General features: G+C 59.1%; 1 protein-coding gene across 8 annotated transcripts in view; it reads left to right on the forward strand.

Annotated features, from left to right (window-relative positions):
* ITGB2 (integrin subunit beta 2) overlaps positions 1-18,209 on the forward strand; it is a 41,050-nt gene that overhangs the window by 14,244 nt on the left and 8,597 nt on the right. For 4 of the 8 annotated variants that reach the window (XM_029215361.1, XM_029215358.1, XM_029215363.1 and 1 more), the window contains 7 exons: positions 9,899-9,959; positions 10,280-10,368; positions 13,065-13,245; positions 14,509-14,679; positions 14,932-15,173; positions 16,059-16,214; positions 16,998-17,093. In XM_029215361.1, the coding sequence (XP_029071194.1) occupies positions 9,902-9,959; positions 10,280-10,368; positions 13,065-13,245; positions 14,509-14,679; positions 14,932-15,173; positions 16,059-16,214; positions 16,998-17,093 (993 nt within the window). In that variant the 5' untranslated portion in view covers positions 9,899-9,901. The other 4 variants (XM_029215356.1, XM_029215357.1, XM_029215362.1 and 1 more) reach the window with 2 other exon arrangements.

Consider the following 18,209-nt stretch of genomic DNA (forward strand, 5'->3'; position numbering starts at 1 on the left):
TGTGTGTGTGTGTCTGTGTGTGTGTGTCTGTGTGTGGCTCTGTGTGTGTGTATGTGTGTACGGTACATTGTCTCGGGGGTGGGTCTGCTGCTTCTCTGGGACTCCCGAAGGTTCACCAGCTCTGGCCTAACGATGTGAACACGCTGGGTGACAGTTAAACTTTAGGGGGTGAGGCATTGGGTGTGTGACCTAAACCTCCCACAACCAGGCCCCTGGAGGCCTGTCCCCTTAGGAGTGGGGGGACTGGGGCCCGAGGACCTGGACAAGCGCCGGGAGAGGGGACTCACGGCTGCCCCAGGGCTTTGTCCCGACGGGAGTGAATGGAGACATTTCTCGAGGGGCTCGGTCCCGCAGCCAGACACCGCTGCACTGGCCTCGGGTTTCTCAGCTGAAATCTGCGTGGATTGGTCTGCCTGCAGCTGTCAGCTTGCACTGTGCTGGAGGGAAGACCCGGGCCGGTCACCGTCACTTCCTGGAGATTTCACGAGGGAAGACACCCTAGACAGCCGGGGCCCTGAAGAAGCTCAGCAGAGGGGTCACCACTGTCCAGGGGATGGGAGAGGCCTGTCTGCACCCCGGCAAGGTGGGCAGGAGATAGGCCTGCTGCTGGGCCTCCCATCTGCGAAATGGGCCCGTATTTACACTCCAGCTGACTCTATATCAAATTGTAATTCAAAACTCACTTCCCTGGAGGGGGCGAAGGTGTGGGTCTGCGTCCACAGGGTCCCGCGGGTTCAGCCTCAGGCCGAGCTCCGCCGGTTACAGGGCTGTGGAGAGGCGTCCGCCCCACGAATGGGGCAGCACAGAGCCCGCAGTGGCCTCTCCTGACTCAGGCCCCGCCAGCTCTAGGAAGAGTCCTGGGTGGCAGGGTCCGGCGGCCTGCACACCTGTCACCGCGAGCGGCCCACGGTCCCGCCTGAGCCCACGTTGTGGGACAGCTGCCGGCAGCTAATAACTGTGCCCCCAGCTGAGAAGCCCCGTCCGGCGCTCCCCGCCTGCACTAGGCAGTCTCCTGGTGACGCCACGGTGACACCACCAGGCGGGCAGGGCTGGGATGCTAGTGTGGTCACTGTCCGTTTCCCTTTGCACAAACTGGACCTAAAAGGGGGTGTCGGTTCTGTCGTCACTCAGACCTGCCCGAGCGGAGAGCTGATGCCCGATGGGGGCGCTGAGGTGAGGCCCCCAGGGAGCACGCGGCTGGCAGGGGAAGGTGCCGAGTCCCATGGGCCCCGGGATGCCGAGACCCACCTGTCCCAGCCGTGCTGCCACGTGTCACCTGCCTGGCCGCTGGGGCCCTGTCCCCCGTCCCCCGTCAGGCTGGTGGAGTCCACATTCAGCTGTAGCAGCGGGCGGGGTCCCCAGGCTGCTCAGAAAGAGCACCTGCCTTCCCCCTCCCGGGCAGGGTAGGCCAGGTAGAGGGGAGTCCTCGGTGGGCCTGGGGGTTTCCAGTCTCTCCCACCACTGACAAGTGGGTGTCTTGGGGACATGGCAGGTGTAGTTGAGTCCCCGAGCTGCCAGCCTGTGACCCGGGCAGGCCTTCCTGCCTGGTCCAAGGCCCCCCCCACCAAAAGCCGGGGGCGTCCGGGCAGCTCACCCTCCCAGCAGTCGAGCAGCAGGGCTGGGGGTGCCTGGGAGCCAGCGGACCCTGTGGCTTCCGCGTGAGCCCTGGCACGGTCCCTGCTCAGCATGGCACCCCACGCAGCCCAGGTCTGAAACCGTGTCACGCAGGCCCAGGGGTGGGGTGCCACGACCGCAGGGCTCTGATGGGGGTGGAGAGAAACAGGAGCCCGGTACCCTCACTGCCTCTGAAACACACGGAGCAGGAAAGCACGGCTCTGCCCACCCACCTCGAAGTGGTGTTGAAAAACCCTGAGCCTGGGGTGCTCTTGTTGGGGTCTGTAGTAGTGCGGGCTCCCCAGAGAGACAGAACCAATAGGATGTGTGCGTGTGTGTGTGTGCGTGTGTGCGTGTGTGTGTGTACAGAGGCAGAGATTTATTTCGGGGCTTGTACGATTGTGCAGGCTGGCAAACCCCAAATCTGCAGGGCGGGCTGGAGACCCAGAGGAGAGGTGACATTGCAGCTCGAGCCCAAGGCCGTCTGGAGGCAGAGGTCTCCCCTCCTTGGGGGACATCAGTCTTTTCTTTAAGGCCTTCGACTGGTTGGATGAGGCCCGCCCACATCATGGAGGGCCATGTGCTTTCCTCAGAGTCCACTTACGTAATGTTAGGCTCATCTAGAAACAACTTTGCAGCAAACAGCCACACCCAGACGAGGGTTTGAGCAAAGCTCTGGGTACCTCGGCCAGCGGAGTTGGCACGTGAAATTCACCGTCACAGCAGCCTTGGCTCTCTGTGACGAGGGAGGAAACTGAGGTCCGGAAGGGGGGGTCACCTGTCCACACTCACTCGGCGGCTGGGCGCAGACTTGGGCGTGTCAGCCCCGGGGTCAGGCTGACGTGGGCCCCCGTCCTGGCGTCTGCCCTGGCTGTGCGGCTGAGGGGCTGACCCTCTCAGAGCCCTCCCTAGGAACAGGGAGCAGGTTTGGTCCACCCCCAGGGCAGCTGCGGGCGGATCGTGGCTGTGAGTACAGAGCGTAGCCAGGCCAGCAGGGTGGCTGCCGTGGGCAGTGCCCTGCCCTGGTCCTCTGGGATCTGGGGTCCTGAGTGGCTGTCCAGGCAGGGACCGCCACCACTAGCTGAGGCCCCCTTGAGGACTGACCACGTCTGCCGTGTTTCCCAGCGCTGTGGCCCAGCCTTGCACAGCCACTGCCCAGGCGTCGTCACAGAGCAAGCCACGGCCCCTTTCCCATTGGCAGGTGTGGGGTCAGGCCCCTCGGATGCTCAGACCTGGCCAGTCTGAGATGCAGAGGCCTCCGCACCCATGTGGCTTGATTCCGCTGTTCTGGAAGCTTCCGGAGGGAAGGTCGTCTGGGTGGGTCGCACCCTGGGCTGCAGCCAGAAGTAGCTGGAAGGGTTCCCTGCTGGCTGAGGAGCTAAGGTCAGGGGCTGAGGTCAGCCTCCTTGACGGACGAGACCTCAGCGAGCCAGGGCTCCTGCCTGACGGGCCTCCATGGGCACGGGGCATGCGTTCTGTCACAGTACTCCAGGGGCTGGGGGCGCACAGAAAGGCAGCCCCTCGGGAGCCGTGCTTCCACCAATTTATTTTTTTTTGTGAACATATTTTTATTTGTATATGGCTACAAAAGACAAAACAAATGCTTTAGAATTTGTTGCAAGTGCAAGCATCCAACGGTGGTCTGGAGGCCCTTGCTGAACACCTAGTGACGAAAACCCACCAGTTCATTGTTAAATAGTATGGGTGTGGCCGTGCGTTGGTGTCTGCAGCAGTGGGGCTTTCGGGTGTGATGGGAATCTGGGGGAGGTGTGGAGGTGCCCTAAGGTCTTGGCAGAGGTCAGAATCCTAGAATCCGGGAGAGCAGTGCCCAGGGGCCAGACAGGCAGCTCTTGTTCAGTGAATGAATGAGTGAGCGAACGAGCTATGAGCAGACGTCCCAGCCGGGGGTCACTGTCCTCTGAAGTGTCCGTAGTGGGAACAGAGAGACTGACCACTTTAGGAATCTGGAGACATCTCCAAGCAATTCCGCAACCACCACGATATTCAGATTTTCTTAAATGTACGAATTTAAAAGAAAATCATTATATATGTTTATTGTAGAAGGTTTGGAAAATACAAACCAGAGTAATGAAGAAAATTGAAAATACTTATAACGCCACCGCACAGAAGAAACATGGCCTGTTTTGGTTGTTTACGTGCATTGTTTTCCCGCCCAGCGACTTCTGACTGTAAAAATTGAGCTGCGAGCAGCCGTTCACACATTTTCATGCCATGTAGCTTCCACTGGGTGGGCCTCATGGATGTTAAAAACAGTGTCCAGTTTGACAGCTAGACCAGGAATCTCGATATTTTACTTACAGTGCCCAATTATCAGCCAGAGCGGCCTTTCCAAATATTTGGTAACAGCTGCATTTCTTCTTTTGTGAATTATCTGTTCACAAGATCCTTTTCTATGGGGTATTTGCCTTTTCGTTATTATTTCTAAAATCTCCTTGGACACAAAGATTACCATTCACCTTCTGCATGAGACAGATACTAAATATTTTCATCTATTCAATTTTTTATGTACAAAATTCTTTTCTGAGCGTGTCTTCTTTTTATTTATTTAATTTATTCAAGTGTAGTTGATTTACCATGTTTCAGGTGTACAGCAGAATGATTCAGTTTCATATGTATATAATCTTTTTCAGTTTCTTTTCCATTACAGGTTATTACAGATATCGAATCGAGCTCCCTGTGCTCTACAGCAGGTCCTTGTTTATCTGTTTTATACAGAATAGTGTGTATATGTTAATGCCAAACTCCTAAGTTATCCCTCCGCCCTTTTCCCCTTTTAAACCATAAATTTGTTCTCTATGTCTGTGAGTCTGTTTCTGTTTTGTAAATTAGTTCATTTGTATCAATTTTTAGATTCCACATACAAGTGATATCCTATGCTATTTGTCTTTCTCTGTCTGACTTACTTCACTGTGTGTGATAATCTCTAGGTCCATCCATGTTGCTGCAAATGGCATTGTTTCATTCTTTTCTTATGGCTGAGGGACGTTCCATCGCATATATGCACCGCGTCTTCCTCATGCGTTCCTCTGTCGATGGGCACTTAGGCTGCTTCCACGTCCAGGCTATCGTGAACACTGTTGCTAAGAACACTGGGGTGCATGTAGCTTTTCGAATTAGAGTTTTCATCTTAGAGTCTGTCTTCTTCTTTTTTTCGATATTTATTTATTTGGCTGCGCTGGGTCTTAGTTGCGGCATGCATGCAGGATCTAGTTCCCTGACCAGGGATCGAGCCCAGGCCCCCTCTATTGGGAGCGCAGAGTCTTAACCACTGGACCACCAGGGTGTCTGAGTCTATCCTCTTGGTATTTTCTCCCTTAGTTTTGACGCTGAGTGTCCTTACTCTGAGATACACATTCTTCTATTGCTTTTATCATTTCTATTTGCTAAACCTGGGTTCACGGGTCCCGTGGTGTGAGGGGGCACTGCCACGGCGCGTGCCTTCCCGGGAACGTGCTCTGCCTGGTGCCTTTGAGGCCGGAGGCCGCTGCTCACTTCCCTCGCCCCGGCCACCGGCCCGAGGGCCAGGGTCACGCAGACTCTGTCCCCGAAGCTCTGGATGCATTTTACAGGCCAGTGCACAGCTCACTGCTGCCTTGCCTTTTCCCTTCCTAAGCTCCCTGGCGACTGCCATACATGCTGTCTTCCAGATGACCCATTTTATTGCTTTTTCCAAAGAAACGATTTTCGATGTATTTATCAATTTTAGCTTTTTTGTTTGTTTTCGGATTCATCGACTTTTTCTGTTGTCTGTGTATTTCCCACCTCCCTTCCCTTATCTCCTGAGCTTTGTGGCTCTTTCTCTCACGTCTGAACTTTCCATCCTGCACGTTTATCATCATTCCCTTCCATCAGGCAGAAAAGCATTTAGGGCCTCGGGCTTCTTTCTCCATCGGGGACCCGTTGAACAGAGAAAGTTGTGCTGTCTCTTTTCTGAAGTGTCTGTACGTGTAAATTTGATTTGCTCTTGGACTTAAGGGATATTGAGCAGAGTGTTTTAAAGGTTCTAATTAATATGTGTGTGTTGGGGGGGGCATCTCATTTTATTCCATTTGGTCAGAAACTGTGGCCCTGAAAATTTCTGCCATCAGCCTTCACGGGTGGTGAACGGAGCAGTGACGAACACGTGCAGTGGATTCTCCTGGGGCCGAGAATGTGTGGGTTCAGAGAATATGTGGGTGGCATCCTCCTCAGTCCCCTCTGCCCTGTCTTCTGATCTGTCTGGAAACTCCATGACTTGGGGCGGGGGTGGGGGGGAGGGGTTCCAGCCCCCACTGGAATCCGCTTCTGTCCAATTCTATTTTGTCTTTACATAAAGCAGAAACGACCACATCCTAACTTTGTCTTTTGGTTTAAAAAGGTTGATGCCTATTTTAGATCCATTGTCAACACTGGCCTTTTTCTACATGAAACAGCCTTGCACCCTCAGCTCCTGGGATGAATACCGCACCCCTGCCTTCCCCTCTTGTAACTTTTCCTGACAGCATCTCTGTTCCTTGTCACTTTCTGGCCGTGCCTCTTGGAAACCAGCACCCTGACCTTGAACGGTCAAGGGCAGGCTCTGACGCAAAGTCCTGACGCTCGATGAGTCCTGGGACCCCGCAGGGCCTTGTCTGAGGGTCTGCACTTCGGCAAAGCTTTCGTCTTTGACAGCAAGCCTCATCTGACAGCAGCGTACCCTGCCTCGGACATGGGGCCTCCCTCTGCCTCTTCAACTTTTCTTTCTTTTTCGATGTTTCCTCTTTCTCTTCTGTCTTTTACCAAATAGGGACTATGGGCTTTTGTGGAGTGCGTGGGATTTGGAAGGAATATATCCTATTTTTCTTCTGGTGTTCCCTGACGGACCCCGACGCTCAGAGCTTTATTCATCGTGAAGGGTTATCCTCAGGGTGCCCGGGGTCCAAGGGGATGCGCCACTTCCTGCAGTCGCACTCGGTCGCGCCAGCAGCCCCCTGCCGGGCAGGGTCAGGCTCAAGGGTAGCTCTGACGCAACGTCCTCACAGGCCCGTGGGGCCTTGGGTTTCTCAAGCCACCTCGACTTGGGGTTTTGCACCTTGAGTCCTGGGGCGGGGCTGCCCTTAGATCTGGGGAGAGTGCAGCCTCGGGGCCGTCGGGGTGGCAGGGAGGGTGCCACAGGTCTGGGCTCGGGTGGCCCAGCTGGAGCCCGCGCCCTCCTCCCTGCTCTCGGACCAGCTGTCCCAGCGAGTCGGGGCCTCACATTCACGAGGGCGGCCCGAGCCTGCCCTCCCCCAGAGCGGGACCAGGCCCGCAAGCCCTTCCGGGCACGCAGAGGGAGCCGAGGCAGACTACGCCAATGGGGCAGCCGGGGACCCGCGCACGGGCACGGCCCTGCGCCGTCCAGGGGGCCGGGCCCCAGGACGACACCCAGAGGAGGCCTTGGTCTGTGAGGCCCCGCCATGATGGTTGCGGCATCGGGGCCTCTGATGGCCAGTCCTGGCCGCCGGGCATGTCCACTGGCACCCCTGCCCGGGGCCGAGAGGAGGGCTGGCTGCAGGCTCCGCACTCCGAGCTCCCAGAGCCACTGCGTGTGCAGGCGTCCTGCCCCCGAGGGGCCGTGGGCACTGGGGCTGGGGCGGAGCCGGGCACGGCGGGAGTCCCAGTGCTTAAGGGGGAAGAGAGAGCGGCGACACCCCTCCCGTGGCCTGTGGGTCTTCTCGCCATAACCAAGGTGCTCTCCCCACCGCGTGGGAGGATGCTCCAGCTGTGAGCGGCACTGGGTCCGCATCCTGCCGCTGCCGGGGCCCCGGTTTCTGCAGGCGAGGGCCGGGGTTTGCCTGTGGTTGCTGTGACTGTTTGGGGTCCGTGGCCACAGGAAAGGGCATCGAGCTGCTTTTGGAGGGCCTTCCCCACCCCTGGCGAGACTGCCCCCCCCCCCCGCCGGCTACGTGCACAGCTGGGGCGCCTGGGGCGGGGGCTCCCTGACCTCTACTGGGAGCAGCCTCTGCCTCCGAAGTGGGGTGCTATCTTGAGGCCGACTGGGCCCGGCGGCGCCAGGGTCAGCCGGGGGGCCAGTGAGCACGCGTGGGCCTCGCGGGGCGTCCGGCTGCGGAATATGTTAGGGACCCAGAGGGCTCTGGGGCAACACGGGGCTTTCACAAGTGGGTGGGCGTGGAGTAAACCGAAAGCACCTTCCCAGCTCCCGCTCTGTGACCCCGGAAGCCAGAGCAGGGCGTAAGTTCTGCTTTTGACCCGAACAGGAAAGAAAAGGGAAGGGGTCTGTTCTGTTATGACACTTCTAGCTCCTGGTTACAAGCTTGGTGGGGACCGGGGTGCGGGGTCACCCCCGAAAGACCGGACAGTGGGGCTGGGCGGGACCTCTAAGCACTGGGTCCCCCCATGGGACCCCCTGGGACCCTCCTCCACCCCAGAGCCGCTGGTACACACGCAGGGGTTATGGGAGAGCAGAGGCGAGGGCAGGACCCACCTCCAGGTGCACCCAGAGCCCACAGGCCATGGCAGAGGCCACCACGGCAGGGGCCACATGGTCTTCGCCACAAGTGGACCTTGGGTGGGAGCATCTGCCGGCCCAGCACCGAGCAGTGTGCTGGGGAGAGGAGCTGGTGTTTGCAGGTATTCAGGGTGAGCCTGTTGATCCTGGTTGCGGATAACTCCCCCCCCTTCCTGCCTGCTGCCTCTGGTTTGCTGGCAGCTCAGCACCCTCTCCGCTCTCTTGGCGTCAGATTAAAAGGCAGCAGCCCTACAGGTTCTCACACGTGGGGGCCCGCGGGCCCACGACGCGCTGCCACACCTCCCGGGAGCTGGCCTGGAGGACGTTTGCTGCTTTGGGCCCAGCCTGGGTCCCTTGGGGCACTTCCGGGGGAGGGTGCTGCTTCCACCTCCAAGACCCGGAGCCCCAGCGCCAGGCCTCCAGCCCGCCCCCACGCTCCTGCCTCTGGGAGCATCAGGGCCAGCCGGTGGTGGCCCAACACCCTGTCCACGCCTTACCCCAGGCCCAGCAGGTGCGGACGAAGAAGAGCTCAATAATGGTCCCCTAGAGCTCGTGGCCTCTCGGGCACAGCAGGTGATGGCTCTGCGGGCCCTTCTGTTGTCAAACAGCCCAAGTTCCAATGCCTGATGCACGGTGAGGCCAAACAAACCGAAAGAGCGGAGTTTGGAGCAGAGAAAGGTTTATTGCAGGGCCGAGCAAGGAGACGGGTAGCTCAGGCCCAGAAAACCCCGAGCTCCCCAAAGGTTTCGGCAAAGCGTTTTTAAAGGCCAGGTGAGGGAGGGGGGGTCGCAGGGTATGCGATCAGCTTGTGCACAGTTCTTTGATTGGCTGATGGTGAGGTAACAAGGCAGGGTCTCAGAGGTTCACGTTAGCAATCCTTAGGCTCCAGTAGGTCTGGGGGCTACACGTTCATGGTCATTGTGCAATTAACGTCTTCCATTTGGTAGGGGTTCTGGCATCTGTAAAACAGCATAGGATCTGTGCATCAGATACCGTTTGTTCGTTATCTAGGTACTTCAAGGAGGAACCAAAGATTCTGTGACTGCCGTATGGCTGATTTACTGTTTAAATTCTTACCAGTTCTCCTGGCCCAACTGCTACTTTTGTCACGAGTGTTCACATCCTTTCAATCGTTAATTCTCCAGCCAGGCTTTTGTGAGTCAGGGGAGGCCTGGGAGACTAAGCTTTTCTACAGACAAGAGGCAGGCAGAAGATGTGGGGGGAGGGGTCTGTCCCAGGCAGGCCCCAGATGTCCTGCCCGATTACACATCCTTGCCCAGCGGGCAGCTGGCACAGTCCTGGCGCCGGTAGGTCCTCAGAGTTGGCTTCTCTTCCAAGTCCTGGTTCACCCTCCTCCCAGGAGGCCTGGGCCAGCCGAGTCTCTGCTCCAAGCTCAGCTCAATTCACTGAGGACTCGGGGCCACGAAGGCCACGCAGGCCACGTGGGGCCCTGACCCGGAGGGTGCGGCACCTTGGGCGCGCGTGTGTGTGCACACGCGTGGTGAGTGTGTACGTGTGCGTGTGAGCATGTGTGCATGTGTCACTGTCAGGAGGCCCACTCCCTGCTGGTCCTTGGGGGCTGGGGGCTCAGCTGCACAGAGCGCATGCAGCCCCACTCAGCCCTCCTCTCCCGCTGGCCTGCACAGCCCCGTTGAGGGTGGTCGGGGAGACTGACCCGTGCTGGCTACGCCCCAGCGCTGAGCACCCCTCGGCAGCAGGGACGGCCCGCCCAGCGTTGCATCTCTAGGCCCAGGGTCTGGGGTCCCAGGCCCTGTCACCGCCCCCTCTCCTCCACAGGACATGCTGTGCCAGCGCCCCCAGCTGCTGCTCCTGGGGAGCCTGCTCGCCCTTCGATCCGGTGAGTCCCGCGGGGGTAGCTCCTCATGGGAGGAATGGGACCCGCCCTGGCACCCTCCTGCCCCCAAGTCCCCTGGTGGAGGCTCAGGAAGGGCCCTGCTCTGCCGCCCTCCTCCATTCCCCCGCCCACCGTGGGGCCCACCCTCCTGGAGGCCGCTTCCCCTGGGGCCCTGGTCTCCTCCCTCCCTCCTGGTCCTGCCGCGGCCCCTTCTTCTCCACCACCCCATTCACACCCCCGGTCCCTGGAGGGCCTGCTGTCTCTGTGGGGGTCGGCCAGTGCCTGCCACAGGCTACGCCCCCCAGCCTGTCTCCTCTCCCCAGTCCTGTCCCAGGAGTGCACCAAGTACAGGGTCAGCACCTGCCGGGACTGCGTCGAGTCAGGGCCTGGCTGCGCCTGGTGCCAGAAGCTGGTAAGAGCCTCACTGAGCGCTGTCAGACGCCCCGAGGGGCCTCGCGCCTGGCCTGCCCTCCCCCCTTCCCTTCTCCCGGGCTGGACCTTCTTCTCTGCCTCTGGAACTGCTGCCTCCAGGAGTGTCAGCACTCTGCTTTCTAGTGGAGCAGAAGCAGCCCAGGGACACGGTGCCATCAGAGACAGACAGGCAGACTCAGCATGTCCCCAGGCAGCCTGGCGGAGGCAGACCGGAGAGTGAAACCGCTGGGTCTGGACAGGTGCCGCCCGAGCCCCAGAGGCAGGAGCCCTGGCCAGAGACAAGGCAGAGATACTTGCAGCTGCTGCCGCCCGCCCGTGTGCCCCGCTGTCCGCTCCCAGAACACGGAGCACTGGGGGAGTTCCCTGCTGGAAACCTAACCCTCTGCTGTCCTTAGTTACTTCATATTTAACTTGTGAGACCCTCTGGGAAGAAAGACAAAGGCCCAAGACGGCCGTGGGGTAGCTCCACCTCCTCCTGGGGAGGACCCCTTCCCTAGGGACCCCCAGATGCTGACCACGCCCTCCTCATGGGGGTCCCTGAGGTTCTGACACCACAGGTCTGTTTGGAAACACACATGCACACATATTTTTTTTTCTCAGTTGTTTGAGGGTAGGTTGCAGACACAATCCCCTTTGTCCCTTAATATTTCCAGGGACTTTGCCGAGAACAAGGTACTCACTTACAAAACCACAATGCATTTATCAAAGATTGGAAATTTAACACGGTACTTTACTCTGATCAAATTTACACACTTTGTGCAAATTTTTCCGATTGTTCCAATAATGTCTTTGATGTCATCCCCCCTCCCCCTCTACTCCGCACCCACCCCACCGGTCAATATTATAATCCAGGACCACACATTGCATTCAAATGTCTCTTTATCTCCTGGAATCTGGAACATTCATCAGCTTTCTTTGTCTTTCACATCCTTGCCATTTCTGAGTTCACGACAGCAGTTTTGCAGAATGCCCCTCCTATGGGTTTGTCTGGCCTTCCCTCTGATTCAGCCCAGGGTGTGCGTTTTGGCAGGAACCCCATGCAGGACTCCTGTTGTCACTTCGTCCTGATACTAGGGGTGCAGCCTGGACCACTCAGCTGAGGTGGCGGCTGCCAGGCTCTCCACCATGACATCACTATTTCCCTTTTGCAATAGTAAGTAATTTGTGGGGAGATACTCCGAGGCCAGGAAATACTCTGCTTCCCATCAGGCTTACACCCACTAACTTGAGCATCTGTTGGTGTTGGCTGCCTGAATCAGTTCTCACTGGGCTGGTTGCAAAATGGTGACATTCCTGTTCATTACTCCTTCTAATGGCTTCTAATGTAGGGAGGAATTTTTCCTTCCCCCAACCTCCCTCTCTCTGTCTCTCTCATCGGTGTAAACCCGTAGATGTTTATTTTAATCAGTAGCTTATAAGCTATCACTTTCATTTTGCCATTTTGAAGCTCGAAGTGTTCCCCGTTTGGACTTTGGGAGCCCCCAGGCTGGCCCTGTGTCCAGTTAGCACGCCCCAGGATCACTTCCTGAGCTCTCTTACTCTCTGGGATCGGCAGAGCTCCAGGCCCGTCTGCACTTTCCTCGCCCGCACTAGGGACTCAGACATTTCTCTGAGGGTTCCTGGTTCCCCTTCATGAGAAGCCAGCCTCCCAGCATCCGCAATACACTTCCCCATTTTCTGAATCCTACGATTCACAGAAAGTGGTTACAGAGTTGCTACCCGCAGCACTGCAGGGGGGAAATCGGGTGTGGTCTGTGTTGTCTCCTCTTGTCGGGGTGCGGTCATAGTGCCGGCTTAAAAAGTCCGTCCTCAGGGTGAATTCCTCCCTTCCCTTTCCTGAGTTTATCGTATGCATTTGAAATGCAGTCGGGTTCAATTGTTTCCCAGTGGATTCCATTTTAGGGGCTTCTTCCCTCTCCATTCCTGTTAATTTTCTTTCTCGAGTACTTAAAGCATTAATAGGGTTCCAAAAGCGAGGACAGTTCAGAGGCAGCTCAGGAAGCACCGCCCCTCTGCTGGCCCCGCCCCGGCGCTGGGCACGCCCCCTGCACCTGCCTGGTCTCCTGCCGGCGGTTGCTCTTCCGAGCCTCCTTTGGTCGGAGGAAGCCGAGAGCAGGACCCTCCGAATGTGGCCGCTTCTCTCTCCCTGCCGTGTCCACATCCAGGGGCCCTTCGTGGGGGCACAGTGGTCACGAGGGAAGACCCAGGACCCCCACGCTCCCCTCCGGCCTGTTTCCTTCTGAGCTGCCTGGCCCAGAGCACTGGCCCGTATTCCGGATCCGCGTGGTGCCTGGGGGCTAACACGTGGGCCACGAGGGGGCGCTCGCGTCCCCTTGGGAGGGAACCACTCCCTCCTTCGTCCGGTGCTGCTGACGCTGCCCAAGGGCCTGAAAACCCTGGGCCAGGTGCTCCGTGGGCCGCGGAGAGTCCCCGTGGCTCCACCTGGGGCTGGAGCCGTTGGTTCTTGAGTCGCCTCTGCCCGCTCGCGGGCTCTCCTGGGATGCGAAGCCTCGTGAACAGGCCCTCTGGAGGCCGCCCAGCCCCTGCCTCGTCCCGCTGCCACCGGGACTCCTGACCTGAATCCGGTGCACATGAGGGGGTCAGCTTCGCACAGCACCCACAGTGTGGGCTCCCATCTTTTCTCTGCCCCTGACCCCTGACCCCTGGCTCCCCCAGAACTTCACGGGGCAAGGGGAGCCTGACTCCACTCGCTGTGACACGCGGGAGCAGCTGCTGTCAAAGGGCTGCGCGGCGGATGACATCATCGACCCCAGGAGCCACGCCACGACCCAGGAGGACCAGGTGGGGGGCCAGAAGCAGCTGTCCCCACAGAAAGTGACGCTCTACCTGAGACCAGGTAGGCTTGGCCTCGGCTGGGGGTGAGCCAGCCCCTGATGGCCGCGTATCCCATGTGTCCCGGTCAGACAGCCAGGTGGGCTGGGCGAGGCCCTGGGACTGCTGGGAACCAGTGTGAGCTCTTCTCTCTGCCCCGGGGAGGGTGCCCCCAAGAACCCCGTCTGCGGCTGGTGCCTAGTCTCTCTTTTTTTTTTTTTTGTGGTACGCGGGCCTCTCACTGTTGTGACCTCTCCCGTTGCGGAGCCCAGGCTCCGGACGCGCAGGCTCAGCGGCCATGGCTCACGGGCCCAGCAGCTCTGCGGCATGTGGGATCTTCCCCGACCGGGGCACGATCCTGCGTCCCCTGCATCGGCAGGCGGACTCTCAACCACTGCGCCACCAGGGAACCCCCCAGTCTCTCTTTTAACCCTGAGTTCTGTGTCCTTTTTACAAGGGAGAACAAACCATCTGGAAAGCACTCATTTGTCACACTCTCAGAAGGCCAGGTACTCTTGGCAAAGTAAAGGCTCTGACAAGTCCTGCAGCCAAGGAACCCCAGTAACCATTCAAATCAGTGCTGCCCACCTGACTTGACCACTGACCCAGGTTCAGGACATGGCTCCCTGTTAGCACTCCGAGAAACGCCCTTCAGGAAGGCGGCGTGGTGGAGCAGCGAGGGATGTGGCGGGCGGGCCCGGGCAGGGCTGGGGCGGCCACACGTGGGAGCTGGTGCTGGAAGATGGGCCAGGCAGAGGGGACTCGGTTCGGAGCTCGAGTCCTCACGTCTTTGTCCAGCACCAGCTGTGTGCTAGGCACCATCCTGGGAGCTGGGGACACAGGCTATTCGTACTGACAGATAGACAAGTAATTACAGGTACACGTGGTGATTAAGATGGCGAAGCGCAGAAGCCAGGGGGATGTGGTTGAGGAAGGGGGGTATCCCCAGGGTGGCCAGGGAGCCCGTGCTGGGACGGGACGGATTTGCTTGCTGGCTGGTGGTAGAGAAGGCCTTGCCGGGGAGATCGAGGGAGATCCGGGTGGATCTGAATTGCAACAATGCCAGATAAACAACGAACACTTTTCAGTATCTCTGTGCCCAAATAGTCTTCTATTTGGGAGTGTGCTCTGTATCTGAAATTCGAACCTGAGTAGGCGCCCTGCATTGTACCTGCAGGCCTCACAGAGTGGGGGTCATGAGGGTCCCGGGGCCTGCAGGGGGCACCAGTGCCCCGAGCCCCGCTAGATGAGGTGGCGTTCACTCTCCCGCGATTCCCAAATCCCACAGGTCAGGCGGCTGTGTTCAACGTGACCTTCCAGCGGGCCAAGGGCTACCCCATCGACCTCTACTACCTGATGGACCTCTCATACTCCATGCTGGACGACCTCATCAACGTCAAGAAGCTGGGGGGCGACCTGCTCCGGGCCCTCAACGAGATCACCGAGTCCGGCCGCATCGGTGAGCTGCCCGCTCCCTCCTCCCCTGAGCCCCAGCCAGCCTGATGCCTGCACACCCCCCAGGCCCCCACCCTGGGCACCTCTGTGCCCCCACGTCCCGAGGGCAGGGCACCAGGGCTCCAGACCTAGTGTCCCTGGTGCAACCCCCCAAGAGCCACCTTGCTTCCTCCCCGCCCCCCGCCCCCCCCCCCCCCCCCGCTGCCCTCTGGCATGAGGTGGGGAAGCCGGGGCTCACAGCCTGCCCGACCCCTAGGCTTCGGGTCCTTCGTGGACAAGACGGTGCTCCCCTTTGTCAACACGCACCCCGAGAAGCTGCGGAACCCGTGCCCCAACAAGGAGAAGGAGTGCCAGGCCCCGTTCGCCTTTCGGCATGTGCTGAAACTCACCGACAACTCCAACCAGTTCCAGACAGAGGTCGGGAAGCAGCTGATCTCGGGAAACCTGGACGCCCCCGAGGGTGGACTGGACGCCATGATGCAAGTCGCCGCGTGCCCGGTGAGGCCCCTGCCTGCCCTGATTTCTCCAGACCTGGGGGCCTCCGTCACGACACCCACAGATTCCACTATTAGCAGCTTGTGACCCTGTGCAAACCTTCTGAAGCCTAAATACAAGGAAATGATCCTGTTAAGGAAGACCCCTGAGCCACCTAACCCTGGCGGTTCCTGCAGTAGAATCACTCCTACTTCCAGTGCCCCTCAAGGAACAGAGGGTGTCCTGGCCAGGCTCCCCGACAGTCATGTGGCTTAAGTGTCGGTGGCGGCCGTCCCCTGCCCCCTGCTGACCCCTCGCCACATGGTCCTGTCCTGCCGCTGTATTGTGATGTGTTGCAACACATCGACCCGTGTTTAGCCACGCAGTCCTGCCACCTTCACAGACCGGACCCCAGTCCTCCAGCCTCTCTGCTCCCTGGGAGCACCATCCTGCATCGCAGACACACGTTTTCATTTTTGTGTGATGTCACGGTTCACGATGCGCGTGTGCCCTGGCTCTGTCACCCCCTCATCACGGTGTCCGTGGGCTCCTTCCTCTGTGTTTGCAGTGAGATAAACATTTCTAAGTACTTTTTCTTCTTTGGGATTGTCCCCTTAGGAGGTGGTCCCAGGTCCGAGCTGACTGGGCCACAGAGTATGCAAATGTAAACATGCATTCCTGTCCCTTCGGTGTCCCACGCATATTCACCTGGGCATCTGGGAGCTGGTCGTCCCACAGACACTTCTCGGGCCCCCCTGGGCGCTGGGCCCTGTCTCTGGTCCTCCTGCCCCCCCCCCAGAAAACCCAGGAGTGGGGGGCACACAGCCCCGAGGCCAGCACGGCAAGCTCTGCCTTGGCCCCCCCAGTCTGGGGAAGCTGAGGCAGGTCACCCTGTCCTCTCCTTGTCAGGAGGAGATCGGCTGGCGCAACGTCACCAGACTGCTGGTGTTTGCCACGGATGACGGCTTCCACTTTGCGGGAGACGGGAAGCTGGGCGCCATCCTCACTCCCAACGACGGCCGCTGCCACCTGGAGGACAACATGTATAAAAGCAGCAACGAATTCGTGAGTGCGGCGGTGTCTTGGGGGGCGGGGGGGGGGGGCGGTAGGCTCACTACCAGCCCGGGGTCTAGAGGGGGGGGGAGGGGCCCTCGCTCTGGGGGAAGCACTTGAATGGCACCAAGAGGTCAGAACTCTCTGGTCCAGGGCTGCTGTGAGATGATGCTCGGCACCCTGGAATCGTAAAGCCCAGGCACTGCAGAGGACTTTAGAGATGTGACCCTTGGGGTCCTCCACCTGCAGCCTGCAGACTCGAGGTGGGTGTTGGTGGCAGCTCTCAGGGGCCCACCGACTGGGACAGGACAGATGTGACATCTGAGGCTCCGGTGAGCCTCTGCCCGAAATTGCGCACATCTTGAGGTTGTGAAAATAGGTGCCACTGTGCTGGGGGCAGCGTCTGAGATGCCGCCTCCAGGAGAAGTCAGAGGCGTCTCGCCAGCGCCCCACAGTGCAGACGCTGCAAAGCGCTGCTCACCACTCGTCCGCTTTGAGTGTCTGGGAGCGGTTACTTGCCACTGGATTTCTTTTTTAGTGCATTGATCAGGAAGCACTTCTCAGCTTTTAATATTTTCTTGAGTATATTTCAATATTGTCAGTTTCCCTCCTAATCCCATCATCTTACGTGTTTGCGAGCATTTGTGAACGTCACTGGGAACGGCCCCATCACAGCAGGAGGCAGGCGGAGCCCCTGCGCCCTGGGCCGTCACTTCTGCCGACAGGAGCAGACAGGCAGCTTGGATGGCTTGTCCCCAGCCTTGGGAGCCATCTGACCGGGGGTCCCCTCTCTAGGACTACCCATCGGTGGGCCAGCTGGCGCACAAACTGGCAGAAAGCAACATCCAGCCCATCTTTGCTGTGACCAAGAGAATGGTGGCAACGTACGAGGTAAGTGGGCTTGAGCAATCCGGCAGGAAGAGGCGTCGCAACCGAATGGTGACCAAATCCAGGGTGACCGCAGCCTGAGTTCTGCTTCTGTACTGGGTGCGTGGGCTGTGGCCGCGCGGCGGCCCCGCGTTTCGGGGGGTGAGCGCTGCTGCTCAGGAGCTGAGACCTCTTGAGGCCGCATGACACTGACAAGTCCTTGCACTTCAGTAATCGTGGTTTTGCCTCAACGAAACCCTTTGGGTCTGCAGACCCCATTCTTCATGTCAGGGAAAGTTCCTTGTTTTGCATCCACATACGTTTGCACGTCAGCACTGTTCACGCAGTGTAAGGTGTACGCAGGAGGGCTCTGGAACCCCCAGCACACGGCTCAGTGTTGCGAGGAAAACACCCCCATAACCAGCAGGCGCCCGGGCCCCCCAGCAGCTGTGACAGCACTTCCTTCCCGGCTCAGGAGACCTGGGTCTGTCCTGACTTTTCTGAATTGCTGTTCTTACTAAATTTTTCTGTGGCATGGAATTCTCGTGGGGAAGTTTCTTTGTCGTAGAGCGTTTCTCATCCCTCCTCCTTCTCCCAGTCACTGTGGGGCTGTTTTAGTTGCCCTGCTCTCATCTGCCGGGCTCAGCGTGGTGGCCTCTGGCTGCGATGGGCTGGGAGCGCCTCCCGGCCCCTGTCCTTCCCTAAGTCCCGGTCCCCTTCCTGCTGAGGCCTGTGGCCTGCTGTGCCTGTGTGGGGCGTTTGCCAGTGGGGCCAGCCGCGCCTGCCATCAGCGTTCCCAGGGCATGCCGAGGGAGGAGGGGCGGGTGTCCGGAAGACCCCCCGGGGGCTGGCAGTGGGCGTTGGCCAAGCCACAAGGACAGCAAGGCTGGTGGCCGGGTGCCGCTGAGAGACCACCCGCCCACATGAGCTGCCCGAGCGCTGGCAAGTCAGGGCCTCGCAGCTGCCGTGTCCCTGACCGTGTTACGGGACGCGACAGTCTCCTCCTCGCCAGGTGGTAGCAGGTCCCAGTGATTTGCTATTAGGTGCAGGGGTCGTGTCCCAGAAGGCAGTGTGGTGATGGGGTAGAAGCTGGAGACGGGAGACTCGGACCCCAGGCCCTGGGCAGGTCACAGGCCTTTC

Source organism: Monodon monoceros, unplaced genomic scaffold, assembly GCF_005190385.1.
Source record: "Monodon monoceros isolate NGI ecotype Baffin Bay Population unplaced genomic scaffold, NGI_Narwhal_1 Super_Scaffold_11, whole genome shotgun sequence".
NCBI lineage: Eukaryota > Metazoa > Chordata > Mammalia > Artiodactyla > Monodontidae > Monodon > Monodon monoceros.